Source organism: Daphnia magna, linkage group LG2 (genome assembly GCF_020631705.1).
Source record: "Daphnia magna isolate NIES linkage group LG2, ASM2063170v1.1, whole genome shotgun sequence".
Classification (NCBI taxonomy): Eukaryota; Metazoa; Arthropoda; class Branchiopoda; order Diplostraca; family Daphniidae; genus Daphnia; species Daphnia magna.
The window spans coordinates 5786645-5809611 of NC_059183.1; the positions used below are offsets into that span (position 1 = coordinate 5786645).

The 22967-nt window shown below is 39.6% G+C and overlaps 5 protein-coding genes across 7 annotated transcripts in view; 1 reads left to right on the top strand and 4 right to left on the bottom strand.

Moving 5' to 3' along the window:
• Nucleotides 1-2869: 2869 nt before the first annotated feature.
• LOC116915436 (retinol dehydrogenase 12) lies at nucleotides 2870-5249 on the bottom strand. 2 transcript variants are annotated; one of them, XM_032920576.2, is made up of 9 exons: nucleotides 5084-5249; nucleotides 4817-5005; nucleotides 4595-4753; nucleotides 4404-4523; nucleotides 4104-4311; nucleotides 3620-4045; nucleotides 3500-3554; nucleotides 3415-3428; nucleotides 2870-3341 (listed from the first exon to the last, which is right to left on the bottom strand). In XM_032920576.2, the coding sequence occupies exons 1-6, from the start codon at nucleotides 5205-5207 to the stop codon at nucleotides 3928-3930; spliced, it is 918 nt and encodes a 305-aa protein (XP_032776467.1). In that variant the 5' UTR covers nucleotides 5208-5249; the 3' UTR covers nucleotides 2870-3341; nucleotides 3415-3428; nucleotides 3500-3554; nucleotides 3620-3927. The 2 variants fall into 2 exon arrangements, with proteins under 2 accessions (XP_032776467.1, XP_032776465.1); XM_032920574.2 differs by having other exon boundaries at nucleotides 2870-3428.
• Nucleotides 5250-5461: 212 nt separating this feature from the next.
• LOC116915399 (lysosome membrane protein 2) lies at nucleotides 5462-7865 on the bottom strand. The gene is given in 12 exon segments (XM_032920516.2): nucleotides 5462-5587; nucleotides 5654-5800; nucleotides 5867-5992; nucleotides 6060-6178; nucleotides 6242-6426; nucleotides 6497-6572; nucleotides 6627-6762; nucleotides 6827-7069; nucleotides 7160-7245; nucleotides 7248-7297; nucleotides 7370-7533; nucleotides 7639-7865. Coding segments are annotated over 12 exon segments (1446 nt in total). The 5' UTR covers nucleotides 7747-7865; the 3' UTR covers nucleotides 5462-5581.
• A 341-nt stretch (nucleotides 7866-8206) lies between these two features.
• On the bottom strand, nucleotides 8207-10847 carry LOC116915398 (lysosome membrane protein 2). Its single transcript, XM_032920515.2, has 12 exons — nucleotides 10607-10847; nucleotides 10375-10544; nucleotides 10172-10310; nucleotides 9883-10089; nucleotides 9780-9815; nucleotides 9573-9708; nucleotides 9422-9497; nucleotides 9147-9331; nucleotides 8940-9058; nucleotides 8718-8843; nucleotides 8494-8640; nucleotides 8207-8379 (listed from the first exon to the last, which is right to left on the bottom strand). Exons 1-12 carry the CDS (start codon nucleotides 10712-10714, stop codon nucleotides 8374-8376), a joined length of 1455 nt encoding a protein of 484 aa, XP_032776406.2. The 5' UTR covers nucleotides 10715-10847; the 3' UTR covers nucleotides 8207-8373.
• A 685-nt stretch (nucleotides 10848-11532) lies between these two features.
• On the bottom strand, nucleotides 11533-17941 carry LOC116915348 (WD repeat-containing protein 19). The gene is given in 25 exon segments (XM_045168932.1): nucleotides 11533-12220; nucleotides 12281-12344; nucleotides 12347-12356; nucleotides 12430-12710; nucleotides 12782-12988; nucleotides 13053-13149; nucleotides 13213-13365; nucleotides 13426-13660; nucleotides 13726-13892; nucleotides 13958-14104; nucleotides 14156-14369; nucleotides 14424-14575; nucleotides 14640-14770; nucleotides 14842-14939; nucleotides 15007-15217; nucleotides 15291-15438; nucleotides 15512-15661; nucleotides 15730-15864; nucleotides 15928-16167; nucleotides 16237-16337; nucleotides 16497-16615; nucleotides 16700-16986; nucleotides 17052-17487; nucleotides 17559-17713; nucleotides 17771-17941. Coding segments are annotated over 25 exon segments (4062 nt in total). The 5' UTR covers nucleotides 17792-17941; the 3' UTR covers nucleotides 11533-12117.
• An 88-nt stretch (nucleotides 17942-18029) lies between these two features.
• The window catches only part of LOC116915369 (protein O-mannosyl-transferase Tmtc3), a 44831-nt gene continuing 39893 nt past the window's right edge, over nucleotides 18030-22967 (top strand). For both annotated transcript variants that reach the window (XM_032920475.2, XM_032920476.2), the window contains exons 1-2: nucleotides 18030-18261; nucleotides 18440-18587. The gene's annotated coding sequence lies outside the window, so the exon portion shown is untranslated. The remainder of the gene's footprint in view (nucleotides 18262-18439; nucleotides 18588-22967) is intronic.

A 22967-nucleotide genomic window follows, 5' to 3' on the forward strand; every position in this document is an offset into this window, starting at 1 on the left:
GATTTGACGTGTCATGATTGCGTTTTTCTATGAAGAATGACTAGCCGTAAAAAGCATTGAATTCCACTGTATCTCATATATTAAGGACCAGTCCGTTTTTGGCATGGCAGGGCTTCCATATGGACCATATACACACAGATGAGCTGTGAGTTGTTTGCGTGCTATTTTTTTTTCACCACATCCTCGGCCACACAACAATGTGTTGATAAAAAAACAAAGGAAGCCGAGTGTTGTTGTACACAATGTTTAAACAGGTATACAAAAGGATTCTGTGGCTTGCCGAGAAACTCTCGAACGTAGGATGAATCGACTTGCTTTCATCTTATGTAGGGCGGAAAGCTTGCGGCCACAATTTGTTTGGCCATCGCTTGACGGACGATTGATCGCAACACTTTGCGCTCGCTTTCTTTATTTACAGGCCTAATATTATAACTTATTGCCAAGACAACCGGAAAGATCTTTAACGCAGTTTCATCTTGAAACAATTACAGTAATATAATATGCAATGATATAATCACAGAGTTCCGCCAATTTTTACGATGCATGACTGTATATACAGGTATTTCCCTTAGTTTATGTCAAATTTTTGTTGTTCTTGAACGTGGAATAGTGGTAGTCTATTTTCTCACAGATTTCTCCCAGGAACGTGTCGCCGCAACTGATTATGTAGACAGGTAAGAAGAACCGTTACACAAGAATGGAAATCACGTAAACCTAATTCTTCCACGGTGCATACCCCATAATATATAAAGAAGAAACTTAATGTCGGCTCGTGCTGTTTTATTTCGTATTATACTATATAATGATTGACAAGAGAAGTAGTTCAAACCCCCGCTGAGAGTTTAATTGTATGTCTGCAAATCAGCACTCATTGTCTATACAAATATATACTAATAATTTGATTGCCTGTATAAATAATAATTTGCCTTGTGAAAAGCGGAACGCGTATAATCCTAATCGGAATGCGTAGCTTCTTTTCCGCGAAAATTACATCTATTTATCCAGATTTCTAGTCCTTTGGCCCTAATAAAACAAAGAGAGGCTTGATACCAAGATGGGGTTTAAAGGGTCATTGTGTCCGCCTAATATGAAAACTGTTTTTTGTTTTTCTTTCTCTTTTTTGTTTTAGTCAAAGGGTGCCAAGCCCCATGGTGGTTGATTGTTAAAAAAAACAAAAAACATCCAAGCGGAACACAGGCGAGTAGAAGATAAATGCTCAAAGGGCTTGTTCTAACTATAGCGGAATGTTGCGTGCAGCGGACGCTGAGTCCGTAAGAAAAATCAGCCATTGATAAACTGTCAAAAACTATAGCATTAGCAGATACGAATTAGATTTCTTTTGTCATCCTGTCTTGCATGAATAACCGTTTCTCAAATTTTGTCCGGCTAGAAAATATAAAATAAGAAAAACGAAGGTCGAAGACCCACAAGAAATACAGGTGGAAAAAGGGACAAATTGTGACAGATAAGTGAAATAAAAGAATTCTTTTCGGCCAAGAAACAGCTCTATAAAATACCATCTGGTGGTGGTGCTCTTAAAATACAGCTAAATAATTCTAAACGTCTCGGAGACCCAACTTTCTCCGCCATCAACCTCTATATTTGCAAGCGATTCGCATTTTCTGTTGACGTGTTCTCTAACGAGTCTAAAAAAAAAAAAAATACAACATCTTTTAAAACTAAAGAATTCGGTGAAAAAACAATTTACGTGTGGAATTTCCCCGTTAGGCGCGATAATTGGCGATTAAAAAATTTAAACCGCTAGATAGCGAACAAGAGGAAACCTAGCCGAACGGCAGAGCATTTTGAATGGCTAGGCGGCACGGTCACGGCGTTGGGTGCGTGCATTCCGGATTCACAGTCAATCTGCTGTCGCCGGCCTTCTCTTGCCAAGAAAAGCTCTTTTTCCTATTTATAGGCTATTCATTTTTTTTCACAGCAAGTTCAGACACACGAAAAAAAAAATGCCAAAATTCACGAGATTTCGCCACAGTTCTTTTCTGGTGAATTCCCGCATTTTTGGTTCGGATGAACAAATAAAAAAAAAAGGACTCCTACGTTATCTTAGTTCAGCTTCGTCTATTATTGGTGTGTTGATGTTTGTTTCGCTGTATTTGAAAAAGACTTTCACGCTGCGTGACAGTTGTAAATGTGAGAAAAGAACGCGTGTGGATTTGAGCGTAAAATCACCAAGTCTCACATGTCGGTCAACAGGCCTATGTAGCGCAATTCAAATAATCGCATTGATAGAATTAGGTTACCATGTTTCTTCTCATCCAACAACAATTCCACCAGGATTGCGCATAGTCACGAAGGTAAAGACGAGCATAAATGGAAAAATGTCTGATGTGCTAGACATCACGATAACCAAAAGAAATTCGGAATGACCCAATCACGATTATAGGTTCCAGATTGAACAGCTCGTTTTCTCCCAGGGAAAATTGGACCAGCAGAAGTGGTTTTAAAACTTTTAATTGACAAAGACGATGTCCCACATACTCTTGCAGGCAAATGGCACTATTGACGAATAAAATACACAACGGGCAGATCCTCGAGAAAGTGCACGCGAATGTAGGACGCTGGTTGTATAGGTGATGATATTTTCACCGGGGAGCAGTTTCACGATGATGGCAGATAAATTTTTAATACAACTGCTATAAAATGAGAGAAGATTGCTAAACGATGAGTGATAGTATAAATTCGGGTTCTGTAAATTTCGCATTGACCCCTCATAACCGTAGACCCGCATTATAACGAAACACGAAATTTAACTCGAAATATACTTTGGTCGAATTAAGAATGCCGAACAATGACCCAATTTCAATTTATTTTTATTCTTTAGTTATTCAAACATTTTATAAGCTGGGTCTGCTAACAGAAAAAATGTATGATCAAGAATGCGGACAAACTATAATTAAGATGATAATACGATGAGCTTTAAGATATAAGATAAAACACAGTTACAGTTGATGTTGCTTGAAAAAAAAAGCATGTGGTAATCAGTGAGTGCTGCTGATCATTTTCAAATAAAATAAATGATTACCTAAAATAACGCTAGTTAAAACAATTACGCTTGAACCTGTTAACTATACCTGCGTTGTATCTCGAGAATTGAAACAAAAAAGTCCATGTGGTAGAGTTGCTATTGCCGTAAAATTAAATCATCGGAACGGTTCACAAATTTTTGAGGTCGATATGGTAGAATGCGATAAAAGTACTCATTACTCATTTTAAAAAACTCGTGTCTCTTTTTGCTCTCTCGTCGTCATGATATCTCAGCGGGCGACCGATGAATGGACCAAGCGAAAAGCGGCAAAACGTAAACTGTTATCGCAATAGACCTGGTGAAAGTTTGACAAATTGTTTGTGTAAATGTCGCACGCGAGAAAGCTGCAGAAACTCGACCGTTTTTACTCTGAATTTATGGCCTTCACTCCAGTGGTAAAAATAAGACCATAGTATAAGGCATTAAGAAAATGATATGAATAATTGAAAATACTTTTCAAGGAATAAATATGCCCCTCGTTTTGAATTCATTTCGAAGAAAACCACAGCTGGATGAATAAAAATGTTTTAAATTCGTGTAAGAAATCATCGACTTTGAGAAAAGAAGCCCTACCATGTTAACACATTGCAATTCAAAATGAAAATTTCATTTTGAATCATCAAAGCGTAAACGGTGACCATAGTACCGAATGGAGCTATAGCGGATACCATTGGTAAACGTTATTATCCTATAGTTAATGCGGTAATCTAACCACCGGTTTCATTTACGGGCGAAGATGAAAAATGTAGGCCGGGCTTAGTATAATAAACTATAGAGCCCTGAAAAAAAAAAGGGAAAGACTTTTGATTTTTAAACTGTTGATTGTATACTATATAACTATTACAATTCAAATAATTGAAACTTAACAAAATAAAATTTTCTTATTTTTGATTAGACTGTTCCCAAGTGAAACCAACGAGTTCTTCGCTCATTTTCCAAAGGCGTTCAGCTGCTTCTTTATCGTTGGCTTGACTTGCTGGTTTCGTTTTGGCGCAGTCACTGCAACAGGAAGACTATATTTGCACACCTGTCTCGGATACATGTAAATATTCAATACCTAAAATAATGTCCGCTGAGCTCAGTTAAAGATTCCTCTGTGGCGCAATAAACACTAGTTTGGGCTCCCATTTCTGGCGTTTTAAAAAAGTAACGACCGAAAAAGTGGAGAGTGCCATCCACGCAAGCGTTCATCGATTCGTTGATGTGTCGTGCCAATTCCGTTTGGACTGCACCCGGATGCACGGCAAAGACGGAGACTCCACTTCCTGTTTGAAAGAGAAATCGAAATGACATTATTTGTCTTCTGCATAGACAATCCTTTACTTTTGTGTGCAATTGAATTGATGAGATATTATACCTTCTAATCGTCTTGCCAGTTCTTGCGTAAATAGGACATTGGCTAACTTGCTTTGACAATAAGACCGTATCGGAGTGTAATTTTTCGTCAACATTAAATCGTCGAAATACATTTTTCCTCCTGCAATTTATGGGAAATCTGAATCGAATTAACGGGCCTAATTATTCAGGTGATGGACGAGACCAACGAACGTGTATGCGCGACAGATGATAGATTGACAATTCGAGAAGGTGCAGCTCGTTTGATGTTGTTTAATAGTAAAAGAGTCCATAGAAAAGATCCTAAATGATTGACTCCAAATTGCATCTCAAAACCATCGTCCGTTTTCCATTGAGGGCACGTCATAATTCCTTAAATAAAGGGAAATCATTTAGCAATGACAGGAATGATTTTTACAAGGATAAGTGATGTACCGGCATTGTTGATGAGGATGTGAATTTCAGGATGACGCTCAATCAATTCTTCCGCTGCTGACCGAATAGATTTCATAGAAGCCAAATCCAATTTCAAGGTAGTCACCACATTCCCAGTTTCCTTGGAAATCTCTTCTGCGGCTTCTGCGGCCTTGTTCAAGTCACGGCAAGCGAGCACCACTTCAGCTCCTGTGTTTGTTTGATTCGTATATTGAAATCATTATTGATCTAAACAATCACCGTGCATCAAAATTTACTACTACTTACCTCTTTTGCTTAGTTCACGAGCAGTCTCTTTGCCAATGCCAGTATTTGCACCTGTAATAACAACTACCTTGCCATCGAGGTGGCAAGTGTTTTTGCAACGAGGGCCTTGAAAGAAGCGTGGCATGTTGGTACAGCAAGCGTTCGTGAATTCCCCAACGAAATGAAGTGCAAACAGCACTTAATAACACAAGGCTGCAATTATCTTTGGTAGGCTGATAATATTAGATAGCCGTTTGGAGGCTGATAGCTGTAGATGAGTCGTAACAGCACAAAGTACAATGGTATACCAATTGCGCTTCGTCATGTTTGTAGTGATTGTTTCTTTACAGTTCACATTTATGTATTAAGAAAAGTAAGACAAATTTTTGTGAGTCAGGCAAGAGTTTCAGTTGTGCGTTGTATTTCATCGTTTCCAACAAGTTACACGATTCCCAGCTATTTAAATGTAAACTACTGCTCGTCGTGTTGCGTCCCCAGCACATTGCCGCATTTATGGTCCTATCGCTATACATAAAAAAGAAGAAAATCCGATATTATCTACCTAAGTCTACAATTAATCCTGGAGCTTACCGGTAAATAAATAATGAGCATAACGAAGCCAGCTATAACTAAAGCGATTCCAGCAGCCAGGAAGCACCACCGACTTATGTTTAATGCGTCAATCACGTTAACTGCCTTGTTGACGTCTTGGGCGCTCGGTTGGTCCAGTTTAGCCGTCTAAACCACACAATTGAAGTAGATACACGGTTCATTTTTAGATTCAAATGTGATGTCTTTATTTACCTCATTAATCCAAAGGATAGGGAAAACAGTATCCTTGATATTCAATAGCCGAGGAGGTACTTTGTATTTTCGTACATCCACGTTGAGTTGAAGCCTTTTCGAAGCGAAAATAGGCACGCCTAACAACTGCATATACCCATAAGTTAGTTCACTGAAATGATTTGTTTCATTTGCATAGCCTTGCAGCGGTTACCGGTTCTAAATCAAAATGGGTCTCGTGCCACTCCTTATTTGGCGCTAGTCCAGTGAAAGCTTTGACGTATTTCTCATCGCCCATGTAAAAATGTGGAGTTGACAGCAAAACTGGAGCTCCTGTTCATTCATAAATAATAAATTTTAAACGAATTCATAAAAGAAGAAAAATGAGTGACTTACCGAAAAGGCAAGGCCGCATATCTAAGATACCGATGCTAAAGCAAAGGTCAGGATCTATTTTATGATCAGGACAGTAACAGAGGTTTTCCGGATCATAAGTGTTGAACACGATCTCAGGCACCGTGAATCGATTGCCAATGATCCCCTCAGTTTCAACATCTCTCTCGTATGTGGCATACACCGATCTGTAACGTTACACCGAAATTGCGGTTTTCCGAATGAACGAGAGTTCGTGGATGATTAAAAAGAAATTACCTGCAAAGATCTGGAGTGAAAATGTAAACTTTTTCGCTCGTATCCACTAAAGGCGGATAAATGGCTCCGTCGGTACCTAGAGGATATAATTGTTATTGACATGGTCGATGTAGTCGGATCAATTGTATACCGTTAATCATGTTGCAATAGATGTCGTTCCAGTAATCCACACTTTCTTTTCCGTTCCATGTTCTGATAAACCCTAATTGGTCGAGTCCGTTCGCTCCCGACTCAATTTTAAACACACCCAAATTGGTTCCGTTTCGCTTCGATTTCAAGCGACAGTTAGAGAAGCTAAAAATGTGTATTAATTTATTCGGATAATAATACCCCGTAGAAAAAACCGAATTTCGGATCATCCGGTAGCGGTGGAAGTTCAATGCCAGTTTCATTTTGGAATGATTCCAGTATGTTTATGTAAGGTTGCAAGCTCCATCCATCGAAAAGCATTTCGCGCACCTTTCGTTTCATAAATGGTTTCTCACCTTCCTCATCCAACTTATTATGCATTATAATGGAAAGTCCATCAGCGAGGTCTTCCGGTGCTAGATCGGAAATTAACGAAGCCAATGTCTAAGAAAGCATCAAAGCAGTGAGATTCAGGTATGAATGGTGCGTATTAATGAAACTAATTTGTTGTTGAATTAAAGTCGTACTACGTACAAAATAGACAGGGTTAACTGTGACGACTTCCACGTCTAAGCCTAGCTCGCCAACACCAGGAGTGTGAAAGTAAGTTATGTTTTCCTGTAAGTCAACAGGCCATTTTTTTCGATAACTCCGTATTTTATGCGACCTTCACTGAAAGAATAGAACGTTTGTGGTAGATGGCATTCAAAAGTTGATTGATTGATTGATTTCAGGCCAAATTACGTAAAAGAAAATGGTCCTAATTGAGCAAGATGTAGGACGACATCTTGGTCGGTTGGGTCTTCGCAGTTGGTGCAGTTAAACAGGAAAAAATCGATGTAGACGGGAACAGGAGGACTCGACCAAGCGGCGAAAACGGCTTCATTATCTGCCGTAATGATTGCTTCCTGTGGGCGTCAATCAAAAGGAATCGCATGAATAAAATCAACAACATTACCTTGAATTTTATAGACACACTCATACAGCACGAACTATTCAGGGTGGAAATATACCGAAGTGGCGATATCGGGGACAAGAATCCAGCCCAAAGTTGATGACAGTACGATGACAACGACACCCACAGCGGCTACAATGCCCGTTTTCACTATGCCTGACACCATTTTCTCTCCCGCCTATGTAAAAACGGGCAATAGAAAACCGTTTGCGATTCGAAAAGAAAACTGTGCTCCAGATGCTCCTCGGACAGTTCTGCCAACTAGTGTCCAAAAAAACCCTGACAAAGTCAGCTTTATATCAGCCAATTCAAAAATGAATTGAAAGACTGGAGATTTGAATTGAAAAGTGGATAAGGAACAATGCGTCTCAAGTTTATGTTACTAAGCAAAGCGATAATGTTTGAATTTGTCCCTGAAACCTTGTACAATGCTAAATGCCTTTGTGCTCTTTATACCTTGGCCGTCAATACAGACACGTAAGATATAAATATTGGATATTTTGCAGACTTTGCTTGATAAAAATGTCTTTCCTTCATAGTGACATATCGCCGTCAAAATAATAAAACACGGGCTGAAAATAGGCGTAAAACGAAATACCTGAGTGTGAAATGTAAGCTGTAAAAAGTAAAAAAAAAATTAAATTGTATTTGTATTTCTTCAAAATTTTTAACCAAAAATAGTGGACAAGATGTTCAAAAAATTAAATTTGCTATTTCCGTAATTGGTAACGGCCATCTTTAGTTACTGTCACAAGACAGAGTGTGTTACATCCTCCTGATCGTCTTAGAGATCCTATTTCTGGTGGTGTGAATAGAAAAAAAAAATAATAATTAGGTTTCATAAACAGGAGTATATTAAACAAATTCATGCGACGAGCGCATCGACAGCTTATATCTAAAGGTAAACCCGTACTGGATAGAAGATAACGAGCATGACGAAGCCCGCTATAACTAAAGCAATTCCAGCAGCCAGGAAGCACCATCGACTTATGTTGAGCCCATTAATCACGTTAACGGCCAGAGTGACGTCATCAGCGCTGGGTTGGTCCAGTATGGCAGTCTTGATAATAGCGAAATCCACACACATTATTTACATTGAAATACAGGAAAACGTGAAGTGGTTTGCGTATTTCATACCTCGTTAATCCAAAAAACAGGGAAAACCGTATTGTTGATATCTAATAATCTGGGGGGAATTCCATATCGTCGTACGTCGATATTAATTTGAATACGCTCTGAGATAAAAACTGGAACAGCTGTCAGCTACATCGTGAACGAAAAATGTCAAAAAACAAAACAAATATTTTAAACACCTTCAAAATGACCGTATTTAAAACTAAGGCAATCAAATCAGCTTACCGGCTCGAGATCTATGTTGGTTTCATGCCATTGTTTAACTGGCTTTAGTCCAGTAAAAGCATTAGAGTATTTCTCGTCGCCTAAATAAAAATGGGGTGTGGACAGCACTACCGGTGCGCCTGTACGAATTCACATTCAGTCAGTAACCAAGTACAGAATGTTTATAGGGTCATTAATATTTATGCAAATAATATTTACTAAACTTACCAAATTGGCAAGACCGTAAATCGAGAAGTCCAGCGCTAAAACAAAGCTCGGGATTTGTGCTATGATCACGGCAGTAACAGAAATTATCGGGATTTTTGTCATCGAAAACTTCTGGAGGGACTGTAAATCGATTGGCAGTAATTCCCATAGTTTCGACATCCCTCTCGTACGTGGTGTATATCGACCTATAGAAAAGTCGTTATTACTTTAATGCAAAGCTGTCTAGTAATAATATTTACATTTTATAATTAATATAATTAAGAATTAAAGCGTACCGACATAGATCCGTAACGAAAATGTAGATCCTTTCATTGACATCCACAACGGGTGGGTAAATTGCCCCGTCAGTGCCTTAAACGAATTTTAAGAATCAAAGATTTCGTTTCAAAACACATTTTTGCGTTTCTGAATATGATGATGGTATACCATTGATCATATCGCAGAAGTCATCATTCCAGTAATTTAGATTTTTTTCCCCATTCCATGATCTGATGAGTCCTAACTTGTCGAGTCCATTGGCACCGGATTCAATTTTAAACTCTCCCCCATCCGTACCGTTTACCTAATGCAACGATAATCAAACCAATTAGCAAAATCAATTAATTAAATTCTTATTTCAAAATTTCTTCTTACTCCGTAGAAATATCCGAAACGAGGGTCTTCGGGCAACTTGAAAAACAATAAAAATGTTTTATTATCATTTTTCTTAAAGGATATTTCAGAATAAATCTTATACTTCCGGTAGCGGGATTCCTGCTAAATCGCTCAACATAACGAGGATTTTAATGTAAGGTTGAAGGCTCCATCCTTCGAAAAGAATTTCGCTAATTGTGCGCCTCATAAACGGATGCTCTCCAACATCTTTCAACAAGCGATGCATTGCTATCGAAAGAGTCTCTACTGACTCAGGTGGTGCGAGATCAGTTATCAGCGAAGCTAGCGTCTTTGATGGGAAATAATTCGATTGCGTCATTAAATAAAAGTTTGATTAATTGGCCGAATTTTTTAGGTAAAAAGTAACGTACGAAATAGACTGGGTTGACTGTAGTGATGTATTCGTCTAATGATGTTTCATTTCCCATTGGTTCGTAATAATAACTTTCTTCTTCGAAGTAAGTGAGCAATCCGTCTTTTTCTGTAATATTGAATTTCACTCGTTTTTCGCTGAAAATAGAAAAAAATGTTAGTTGAATGCTACCATTGGTCTATATTCAATCAGTTATTATACCTAAAGGTGAACGGTCCCAGCTGTTGTAAATCTAGAACGACGCTACTGTTTTCGGGGCCTTCAAGCTCACAATTCGTACAGTTGAATAGAAAGAATTGGATGAAGAACGGAACTGGAGGACTCTTCCAAGCTCCATAAATAGCTTCATTGTCTTCTGTTATAATTGCCTCCTACAAGATTTGATTAAAAGTCTTTACCCAATGCGCAATAGGCGGAACAAAAAAATACATACCGAAGTGACAATATCTGGAACGAGAATCCAGCCCAAGGTTGATGAGAGCACGATGACAGTGACACCCACAGCGGCTACGATGCCAGTCTTCACCATGTTCGATACCATTTTTTCTCCTACCACTTTGGGCAACTCGGAAATCGTTCACAACTGGGACCTTCCTCCGTAAAAAAACAAAAGCCAACTAGACCTGCTGACAGCAAGTTAGACTAGCTGAGTTCTGCCTAATATCTACCAAATACAACATCGTTTTATAATATCATTATCAGCAGAAAAAGAATTTCGTATTGATGGGGCTAGCGTTAGCGTGAAGACGGTATTACGAAGCGGATCCATTTTTTTGTTGTTTTTATTTATTTTTGTTATCTTGTGTTGTTGTACGTCCTGTGACGCGTTGTTGGGGAAAGGACAATCTCTTTACCTTCGCCATCTTAAAGAAAAGACAATAATGTTATCTGGAATTTTTTTAGCCTTGTTGGTTTTTTTCCATTTTAGGATTAGATTCTGGATGTCAACAAAAAACTGCTGGCTGTTAGCTGTCTGGATAGATAATTCCTATACATAGACGGGAAGAGGTAAGGCCAAATAAAAACGCATTTCTATATCAAGGGCAAATTTTTTTTATGTTTGTCTGAACGATTATTAACTAGACGCACCTAACGGCGAAAGAAATCCTTCAGCGGTAGGCATCGGAACAGGAAAGGAGTAGCTAAATTTAAGTAGGAACAAATGAGGTGGAAATGATATTCGCTAAGCTCAACAATGATTGAAAGGGAACCTCTTAGATATTACATTGCTCGATTGGTCTTCAGCGATGTGCTATTTTCAGCATATCGGTAATGAAGTGTAATTAAAAAGAAAAATTTTGATACCATTACATCCAAACGACGAACATTAGATATGGAAAAACGCCTGGCTTTAAGATGTGTGAGTAATAACATGAGGTTTATTTCACATCAGAAAGAGACACGGTTGGTTAGATAATGGGAAAACAAGTTGGCAAGTTTGTGGGATGGCTATCTTGATTCCACGTGCGAGTAATCAAAGTATAAAAAAACAAAAAAATCTTTATCCAATGTGTAAAGATATCGACATCAAACGTCACGCACCTAGTATAATTCACTAGTCATTTCGTCAACAAACACGTTTGATATGATTAAACGTCGATCAGAAAGAGACGGATTAAGTTCACTGAGAGCGATAAGACGATAAAAATAAAAAACAAACAATCGAAATAAAAAAGGCAGTGAAGCAATGACTAGATTCAAAAAGTGGACAACACGGGGAATCAAAAAAACTTATTTTTTTTTGAACGGACGGGCGTGGACGGACTGTAACGATTTTAAGGCCGACAGTCATCTCCAAAGGAGAGAGCTATGAAAAAAAAAATCTGAAAAGAACGCGTGAAATGCTGTAAGAACTCAAGACAGAGGTATTCTTGGGACACAGAAAAGTGGGACGGCCGCTGACATTATGAACACAAGGGAACTGGGAAAAAAAAAAAAATGAGATCAATTGCTTTTTGGTTTTATGGGTTCGGTCCATATGACGAGCGCCCCCTCACCAGCGATCTTGTTGTTACACATCGGACAGGGTTCGCCACTATCCACAATCCTGCGAAAACAGCACAATTAACAAAAAAATGTACTCATTCGTTGAGATTCTGATTCTTACTTGATGAATTCTGATCGGATGGCCATGAATAGGCACGAAGGACAACGCGTTAAATCTTCTTTTTTACATGCATTCCCTATACTCATCACGATCCAAAATTCGAAATATTACATTATGCTGATTGATTGATGAAAAAGGGAAATTCATACGGTAATGATGCACATGGGTAGATGCTGTTTGCACTGAACGCACACAAGCAGCATTGACGGTATGGCCGTGTTGCAAAATGGGCATGGCGTTAAGTCATCCTCAGCGTCCGTTGAACCTTTGGGTGGGCGACGAACGGTGCTTTCTATCTTTTTCTTATATTTTGCGTCAAGTTGGTCTCTGTATTCGGGTTTCATTAAAATGGCCGCGTACTGAAATGCCGCGTTTTTTAATCCCGCACGATCGCATTCGATGACCGTTGAGGTGAGAATCGGCACCACGTCTACGGATAAGCATTTCAAACTGATAAAATACGAACGTCATTGGTAAACATGTTGACACGAGGCGGCTTACGAGATGGGAATTTTGAGATAGATTCGGCCACTCTAATAAGCAATCGAGCTGCATTGAGATGCTGTCCGCGTCGAATGTGCATTCGAACGATAACGTACGAATGCAAAAGTTGTAGATTGTGTTCCATTTCCAACGGTATGGTGATGTCGTGACTACTAAGTTCCTTATACATGTGTTGAAGGAGATTATGAGCATCCTTGTAGTTTCCTGTTAAATACACATTTAAATGCAAAACATAAATGAAATAACATGAGAACACATCACGTATTACCAGCGTTCTGTTCCTCTGTCGCAATTATAATAGCAGTTTTCGTAGCTTCTCTATACTGATGACGAGCGAGATACAGGCGGAAAAGGTATTTTCCATCCTAGAAACACAATAGTTCTTTTTTTAAAATATTATTACTACTACTGTATTTATTTTTTTTTACCTTGGGGATATTATCTTGTTCTCCATTTAAAAATCCAATCAGCTGGACAGCCAAGTGGTTGTCGTTTGCAGTGGATACGATGTGAATAGCAGCATTGATGGCTTTCTCATCATCACCACTATGCTGTGCTGCTTTTATGAAGTATTTGAAAGCCTGAAAGATATTCTTCGTGTTACTTTTCCTCTCATTCAGTAGAAGAAATATTGAAAGTACCTTCTCGTTCTGACCAGCCAAAGCATAATATTTGCCTGTCAACAGAAAATTACGTTCTTGCTCGTAATATAAGGCAATTTTGGTAAGGTCGTCTTGCGATGCCTGGTCACCCAGAATGTCTGCAAAAAGTTTGATCTGTCCGTTTTGACGAGCAACTTCAAATGCCGTTTCATAATTCTTTGACATAACTAGGTACTCTAAAGCTGTGGTATAATCGCCCAAATCCATAAAAAACCTAAAACCAATTACGGGATTTAAATCACAGTCAATTAATAATTTTCTGTCGTCTTGATTCCTTACTTTCCAATCAATTTAGCTCCTTCTGTGCTCTTTGATCTTCGCGCAATCCGTACAGCATCTTGTGGACTATGTAGTTGATTCAGACACAGCAATATTGCACTTTCAAAATCACCTGCCAGCTCATATGAGTTAAGCGCTTCTTTGTATTGCCCTTGAGATTCTTTGGCCTTTAATAAGTAGGTAATTATGAAATTTTATAGAATTGATAATGCCAGAAAGCTATACGTTTTACCTTTGCATAAGCAATGTGTACTTTAGGCTGCGTCACATACTGAATGAGTTTGCTGACTTGAGTCCAATTCTTCAAACGAGTATAAAGCATAGCAGCTTGATCCTTGATGCCAGCAGTTTCATAAAGCTCGGCAGCTTCCACGTAAAACTACAAATGCAAGTCAGCTGTGTTCATAACAAAAGTTTGTGAAATAGGCACCTTGTTGTCTTCCAATATAACGGCGCATTGTTTCATTAGCGTGCGATCACCCGACTGGACTGCAAGTGAAACGCCTTTGTTAACATCTCCAGATCCAACTGCACATCTGGCAATTCCTGAATGGCATATACGTTGGTGTTCAACCTGATTTACGTTTTCAACTCCGGAACTCAGGGCGCGTTCGTAGTTCGATAAAGCATGAACAAAGTCTCCCCTAAAATTGAGATTTGGGTTGAGTACATTGAAATATAATTAACGATAGTCCTACGTTTGTTCCAGTTGCTGTGCATATTCTTGGGCTATTAGTCCAATCCTTTGTGGAGCTAGTTTTTCGGCTAACAGCAAAGCTTGTTCCCACTCCATGACGTCAGTGTGCATGTCGATGGCGATCTCAGGTTGTGATGACTTCAAGTAGCAATCCTTTTCCAAACCAAAACAATGTCATCACGAGAATTTGATTTCATAAACGTTAAAACAACCATACTTGCGCTTTTTCCAAGTTGCCTAAAATCATGTATATATGGCCAGAGAGCAACTGAAGATCTTCAATATCTTGAATCTCTTCCAGTGACCATACAGCAGATATATCTCCGAGATGACGGTATATTCTAATTGCTACGACAACGGAAAAACTCTATATAATCTCACCGATTAACCCCAAAGAGTACTAAATCTTCAAATCTTACCGAAATCTAGGCGAAAATCGTTAAGGGCTGCATTAGCAGCTTTGACCCACTGAACGGAATCTGACAGAAGAATTCCAATATCCCAAGCATCGTCATACCTAACAATTAACAACCACTGGTTAACAAATAATTCGAAAACGCAATAGTCCTGTTCCAAATTCCTACTTTCCCATCGCTAAAGAAAACTGTAACGCGTTGATTAGTTCATTTCGTGACATGGAGGACAACTTTCCGCCGGAACTAATGCCCAGTTCAGGAATGAAAAGGGTTGTCAGCTTTGAGGAGGCAGTAAGCATCAAAAGTTCTGGTCCTTGAAGCAGGAGAGGGGTATGGCCACTCGCGAGAGCCGTGGAACAAAGTCGAATGATGCAGCTCCCTTTACCAAAAACGAAATTCACCGAGATCAATGAAGTCAAATATTATCCCTTTTAAAATCTTAAAAAAATTACCAGTGAGTCTTTCGGCGTGATAGACATATACGTCGAGCTTCTCGTCGCTCCACGCCACAAATACATGATTGATCTGGCTTGCTGACTCCCAAAGTAAACCTCGATGATGAACTGGGAAATCGGGAATCCGTAGCAAAATTTCCTTGACCTGGGTGTTGTGTCAAACAACAAAATATTCATGTAGACAAAAAGATAAGCCAATTTGGCTATGTAGACGATACCGGAGAATAAAGGTAGCCGTGATTTTTTATATCTACTGCAGCGAGAAGTGTTCCTGATGTATCATGATAAATCTTTTTCCAACCTACAGCATGGCGGTATTCGCTGACAGGTTTTCGCTCACTCAACGAGAAATAAACCAAATCGCCCACCTATTATTTTGAAGTAGAATTAGAAAAAATGAAATGAAAAGGCAATCGCGCTTCCCCATTAATCTTACATTTGTGGTGTAAATAAGACAATCTTTAGCCAATGCATGGCTCGTTATCTTTGCTGTAGAGGACTCACGGAAAGGGAAAACGCCGCTCTCCATTAAGCCACTTGCTCCGTCATCTAGGAAAGCAGTTTCTTCTATCTAGTAATCGATGTAAAATTTGTTTAACGTTATTGGTTTCGAATGTAACCAAATAAAACTCACTAGTTGTAAATGAACTTTGCCATCTACTAAGGCCGCGATATGTGTTTCATTCATCCGAACTGTTTCGACTGAGCCAATGTACTGCAACTTCCGCTGTAGCTGACCATCAAGTGCAGAGTAAAGCCAGGCGTGATTGTTCAAACCAAGTGCAATGGCTTTGGGACCACAGGCCAAGAAAACGGGCTCCAACTCGCACTGCAGATTACAGATGGCCTTCAGGGCAGCGTCGTACACAGTAACCTGAACGGGAAAATAAAAGAAGGGTGAACGCCCTGTTCCACGAGAGAACGATCGAATTCAAAAAGCTACTTCTTTAAGACTGGTGAGTACTGCAATGGTACCGTACGGTTGCCAAACCGATGCTAGCATATTTAAACGGGTGAGGTAAATGTAGACATTGCCGGAACTACCTATAATAGATTTAATTTAATAAATTGTAATTTCCAGAAAGCATTTTGAACAATTGAAATTTTTAGATGGATTTACCAAACATATGGTGGAACGTTTCTGTTTAACTACCGTATTTGTTTTTTATCGAATTTTAGCTCGATGAGCATATTTTAGATTACCTGTAATGGCCAAAAGACGGCCGTCATTGCTCCACGCACAGCAATCTATTCGGTTTTCTTGTTCCACGGAAATTACCGAGACGCTTTCTTTTAAATCAAGTAAATCATAGATCCTTGCGCTATTATAAAGGAAGTTAAAAAATAAGTAAGTGATAATTTGATGCCGTATCTTTAATTTAGAACAATAATAAAAAAATTAATACTTGTTATCTCCAGCGCACGCAGCTCGGTTTAATAACGGACATACAGATATAGATGAAATCATGTCTCGATGGTTCCGTATTTGAAAGAGTTCCTGGCCAATCTCCTTTACGTGGGTGGAGATAGCGATGCAATATCCACCCGAGAATCCGATTAAAATGTATCCATCACCAAACCAGCGATACGTCGTGATGTTACCATAGCTTTGCTGAAAAGCTAACTCCAAGGGGTTTTCAGCATTGTTGATGTTGATAAGAATCAAAGTTCGACGGCCTACCACGGCGCTAATCTACGTAAGATTTTTCAGTTAGGTCTATTTTTCCATAGTTCTCACATGTTAGTACTTAAGTTTACCGTGCTTTCCGATGATGAACGCTCGTCCTCCTTCATCTCAGAAAACTGTATCTGGGATGGTTCACTTCTAAGGCTGGCTGAATGAACAGTGTCACCCTCCAACGTGCTAATAGATAGGGTTTTGTCCTCAGACCCTAGAGCCAGGAGATTGTCTGAACTCCATGCTCCTGATAAAATTTTCTTACTGTGTTTGCCTAGAATAGGTATTTTTCGCCCAGCTCTTTGATTGTATAAAAGAACATTCCCCTTTGATGTACCAATTGCTATGAAAAGACCATTTTTGCCCCAAGCCATAAAACTTAGAGGATCTCTTAGGCCAGTTTCAATCTTTTCAGTTTTAGAACTAGTTGAATTCCACAAATATATAAATGAGCTACTATCATTGATAGCTGCAAAAGATGTGCCTTCAGAGTCCCAGCCAAACCCAGTACAGGATCTGCGGAGAGTCAAACAAAATTTAACTGACAGTCACAACCTCATATTTAAAGAAAAAATAACTATGTATACCCAGGCATGGCAATTAAAGCTTTTTGATTTCCATAATGGTCAAATATATGCACTGTTCGGTTTGATCCTGTAGCTGCCCAAAGAGAACCGTCATGTGTTTGCCATTCCAACTGTACAGCACCGACTCCAACGGGAGACTTCAAACTCAATATTAACTGAATGAAAATTAAGAAATTGACCCCACACACAAAATTTGATCTTGGAAAAGTTACCTTTTCAGTGTTAAGATGCATGGTGAATTCTCCGTTATTTGTCCATTCGTAAAATTATTTGTTTTTTGAAAGTGCTCCCGTTACCACAGCAATCATTTGTAAACAAACGAATTGTCATTTGTTTAACATGACCATCGCCAGATGTCCTCGTAACGTCGTTTACTGGAATATTTTCTATATGCAAATTTTCTAAAATCATGTGTCAGTTAACGGGAAAAAATGATTTAACTCTCCTTAAACTGATCCAGAATTTTTTTAAAAAGTTTTGTCTTTTAAATTTATTAACATTTCAAAAGTAAATGTTCTTAAAAACCTTTTTAGACTTACTTCCAAGAAGCAGACCACTTACATAGGAAGCAGACAAGTAGTTGTTGACTCCTCCGCTCCATAATTCATACCTGTCCGTCTTTTATTTTATTTGAACGAATTATTAACTGTAAAGTGTGACTCTTCTCATCCAATCCCCCACAAAACAAAAACAGATATTTCAAGTAAGAATTTAAAACTTGTGGTCTTTTTCTTCTTGTTTGCCAACCTATGCTTCCATGTAATATCATTACAAATGGAATGTCGCAGTATCGAGAAGGTTTAAATATTAAGTTATACTTGATTTCATCCTATTTGTTTATCTTGAAGCTATTGTTCTAATTATTTAATGAATCTCTTTAGGATACAACTCTGGTTTGTCTGAATGTGTTTGTCAAGCCACAACTTTACCTCCTCCTGGCATCTTCGGTATCCCCTGTGATTCTCTGATATCACTGTTTCTTTACATCACATCGGGATTCTAAGGGAACTAGAACTTGTTGCTGCTAAGGTAAGATTTATTTTCTTTTATTCGACATGTCTAAATTGGGTTTCTGGAAATTGTCAGTCACTTTATCTATAAGCATCTGAACATATTCTGTTGTGAGACGTAAAAGAGAGGAGAAAGAAGTGTGTTACTCCATTTTTGAGGGGAAAGTGTCTATAAAACCTAGTAAAGAGCTGAATGTTGATTTTCCACAATGTCTGTCGACAAATTTCCAGTGTTGGGAGACTATAGTAACAAGTATATCCATACTGTCAGTTTAAACATGTAATTTGTGACAAGTGAGACATGTGCTTAGTACTTGATTGATTTCAACTAATGAAAAACTCCCCCATGTTTTGAGGGGAGGGTTAGATTTAAATTTAATATGCAAAGTGAAATTCTATTTTTCCTTCGCGTCATATCTGTAATTGGTGTATAATCAAGGCCTTGTTTGTTTTTTTTTTTTATCCTTGATCATTGTTGTACAACACTTCCACAGTGTGACTAACTTTTCATTTGTGCCATTCTAACATAACCCTGTCCAACCAAAAACCCTCTTCAACCAAACGTGCGGATTTCCGATGCATGACGAATTAGGAGATCTAGAACAAAGATCTGAAGTGCCAACTTTCCAGGGTGTTGTAGAACTTGGAACGGAGATTGTTCGAATTAGAATCTTGTCACTAAACGAACGTTAATGGGGTTTTGTAAAAGCTTTTAGCGTTGTTGTCGACCAGGCAAGGAGCTTTAGTGATTACTTACTGGCTCTCTTAAATTCGTTATGTGCAAAGAGAGAACGTTACTGCGAGAAAAGTTCCTTTCACTTGTTTTCCCCATTCTTTTGTCCGCAGTTGAGCAGCCCTTTTTTCTGCAACGTTTACTTCATTGCACTTAGTCAACAGCTAATTACAATGAGCCATCATTAGACCCTTAAAAAACGTCGAATCGTTTTTTCCCCCCTCCCGATTGAGTATTGTCACGTTGGTTGGCTTATTGCCTCATTACGAGTTCTTTTGTCGAAGTCTTTCGGTCGAGTCCAATGCCATCCATCGAACGCTACCACGTGTCCTAGTGAGGGTTGGTGGTGGGCAATGTTCGGTGATGCGCAAAGCTTCCCTCAATCCCTTCAGTCGTTATCGCTTTTCAATCATACATCGTCACTGCTTGTATCCGCGTAGATTTACAGACTGCATCGATGGAAACTGTGCCCAAATCAAGCCACAGGTTTTTTTCTTTAAAACCATTCCCACTTGGGGCATCGGGCTCGATCTCGCCATGCCTCGTTGCGTTTTAGCCGGTTGCCATGTTGAGGGTTGGTATTCCTCTTGGCATCCAGTCCCAAAATCTCGAGATAATGAGGCTACTGTGTGTTGCCCGTTGACTAAGGGATCTGTGCTTTCATAATGGTCTGCCTTGAATCCTGGAACATACTGTGGTTTTTGTTTTCGGTTTTTTCGGCGTAGGGATTGTTCGTGTCTGTTAGTACGACCAGAGAACAAGAGGGAGGATGTTAGAACAAGTTGAGTCAGCCGATTAGCGAAGGCTTTGTTATGCCGAGGATTGGGCTCTGCTGAGATTTTCGCTGTAAGCTTGGCAGGGGTGACGTTGACAATTTAGCTTGATTCAACTAGCTTCTTCCGCTTGAATCTTAAATGGGAGCCAAATTGACTGGAGGTTCATTCACTTTAATAAATCCAGATTTCGTTAAATGTTCTTCCAGTTGATTTTTGTTTCAATTCGTGTTTGATTGGTCATTTCAAACTGCTGTGCACGTGGTTTGCCACATTGGCAGCCAACCAAGTCGATCAATTTGAGAAAGAATTTGTCTCATGACCAATGACTTCTTCCGCTTTTCGATTACGCAACACCCAAGACTGTATCTATCACGAAGTGCCTCCCTACACAGCCGAAATTGGCGAAAGAAATTTATTATTGGTCGATCTCCCCGTATGGCCGCTTTTGAAGCTGTATATGTCGTGTTGATTTGGTTCGGGTGGCCTTATACACACACTACGGAGTCGCCGCCGCTCTCTTTATTTATCGATTCGGCGTCAGGAAAACCGGGTGTGTCGAAGAACCTCTTTGACGACGTCGTCATCTCGACCAAAAAGACGGTCTCACATTGCGCTACAAAAAATCGGATGTTAGGGCGTTCTAAAAGACTATAACATTGGACCTCCCGGCGTCCACCACATCTCATGACGTTGCTCTCTGATGAAGTCATTAATGAACGCCAGTTGCAGTGCATCGTCAAGAGTTCCAGGCCGAGGTCAACGGAGGAAAGAAACGCACAACTAAAACGAGTTTCCCGTAGAATTGCAACATCGCCATATAGTGGTCTTAGATTTCGGTGTGATTGATCAAGGCCCGCTCTAGCATTTTATTTGATCCCTTTGCCACAACGCAACAGGTAATACGCGCTAAAAACAAAAAAACGAATAGATGAAGAGGAAAAGGATCACGTCGATATTGCCGGAGCTTTGAGGTTTGACCATTAAGCCTCTGTAGCTGTGATTCGGATTGTTGGTCTGTGCTCTTCTTCCTAACACAAAGTAGACTGAAATCTGGGGGAGGGGGGTTACATTGTATTCGCTGCTTGCGTTTTCTATTCAGCGTGTACGAAACATTAAGTCTACGATACAGATGTAGCCTACACAAACGCGAGGGTCGAAAAAGAGAAAGAGGAAAGAAAAAAAAGATTCAATTAGTTGGAGCAAGGAAGCGAACCGAGTCCATTACTCGCCGAACGGGTTGTGTCGAAGAAATATATAAGGGTATCAGACTGACAGGTACTGTGTTCGTAGGCCAAGAACGAAAAGTGGGGGGGAGCCTGATCGGTTTGTTCTCATATTGTTACCATCGATCCATCAGGCAGCACTCACAGATTGCTCTCGTTATTTATGACTAGCGTTTCTTTTTTTTGTGTGTGTTGCTTTCTCTATGGATGGCCAACGGATCTTATTGTTTTTCAATCAGTTCAATGGATGCACGTGCTCGTTCGGTATGTGGGTAGGCTTCTGCTCGACATCCTTTCACTGCAAATAGATGCACGCATTTGGATCAATTGTGAAATTTCTTTTTATAGACAACCATTTGTTTATTGCAGTACAAGCGCTGGGTGGGCGTGGGAATTGCCTTTATTTCGCGAAGCTTCAAATGGATTATTTCAACAACAACAACAAAAGATTTATCGATTTTCGAGTAGACAACGCCCAGCTTGTACTGCGAGTAGGATCATCGGTCAGGCCTGTTTTTGTGTCTTCCTGTTTTTCATTGGTTTCAGGTGAAGATTATACGATCGGTAATAGCGTGAAATTTGAAATGGCGTGGCAAAATAACTTGTTGCACTTGTGCTGAAGAAAAACAAACGAAGGGAGGGTCGAACAGGATCATACCTGTACGGCTTCCAACAGTACTCGTTTACGCGGTTTATCTGTTGATACTGTGATGAACGCAGAGCGTTCAACAGCCGGCATTTCGACCCGGGTGAAAGCAAAAGCTCTAATTGAGAAGCAGTTGATTCTTTCGCCATTGTCTTCAATCTAATTGTTACATTTCATTCCACGAATTGGCGAAACTTTCACTTTAGTTCTTTTATAGGCCATCCAACTTTTTTGAGTGGATAATTTATCATCAATGAAACCGATAACTGGGAAGATATTGGAGACTTGTTGCCACTTTGGGGACCTAACTTAAAAAATGTTGGGAGAGCTGACGGTTATAATACGCGTCGCATTCGTTGCTGTAGGATTGCTTTCTTTTTTCGCCCCATTTATTCATTCACTTTTCCGTAGTTAAATTTACTTTTGGGGGAGAGAGAGAGAGAGAGATTTGGTTGCCAGTCTTCGCGTATCGTCCATAGGAGAAAATAAGGCCAACAATAGACAGCGGGTGGAAATGTCTGGAAGCAAGTTGCAAGTTGAGAGAGCGAGAGATCTCAACTTGGGACCAAAGTGAAGGTGAATTCCTCGTTCTGCATCCAGACTACGTATATTCCTTTACATGCGAAATGCGAGGAAGTTGGACGAAAGGAAACACTTTCACTTCCCTACGTATACGACCAGTCCCACTCTCTCTCAAGTTGTATAGGGCTGCCCCGCACAAGGGGATCTATACTTTTTGAAATGATTTTAATTGCCTCCTGTCATCGATACAGATGGCTGTCACGCTTCTATGTCGTAGAAAACTTGTGTACATGAAAAACGTTAGATGCCGAAAAGGCAGGAAATGAAATCTCTAATAACAGTTCTGAACTGCGGAAATAGCTCTGGTTGGTTTGAAGACATGTTTAAATGTCAGCAGCTCCGAAATATGTATCTTCTATACGCCGTTCTCACGACGTTTGTTTTCTAATGCAACACATCTTGCGCATGCGCCGTCAAGTCCCCCGCACGGCTCGAACTC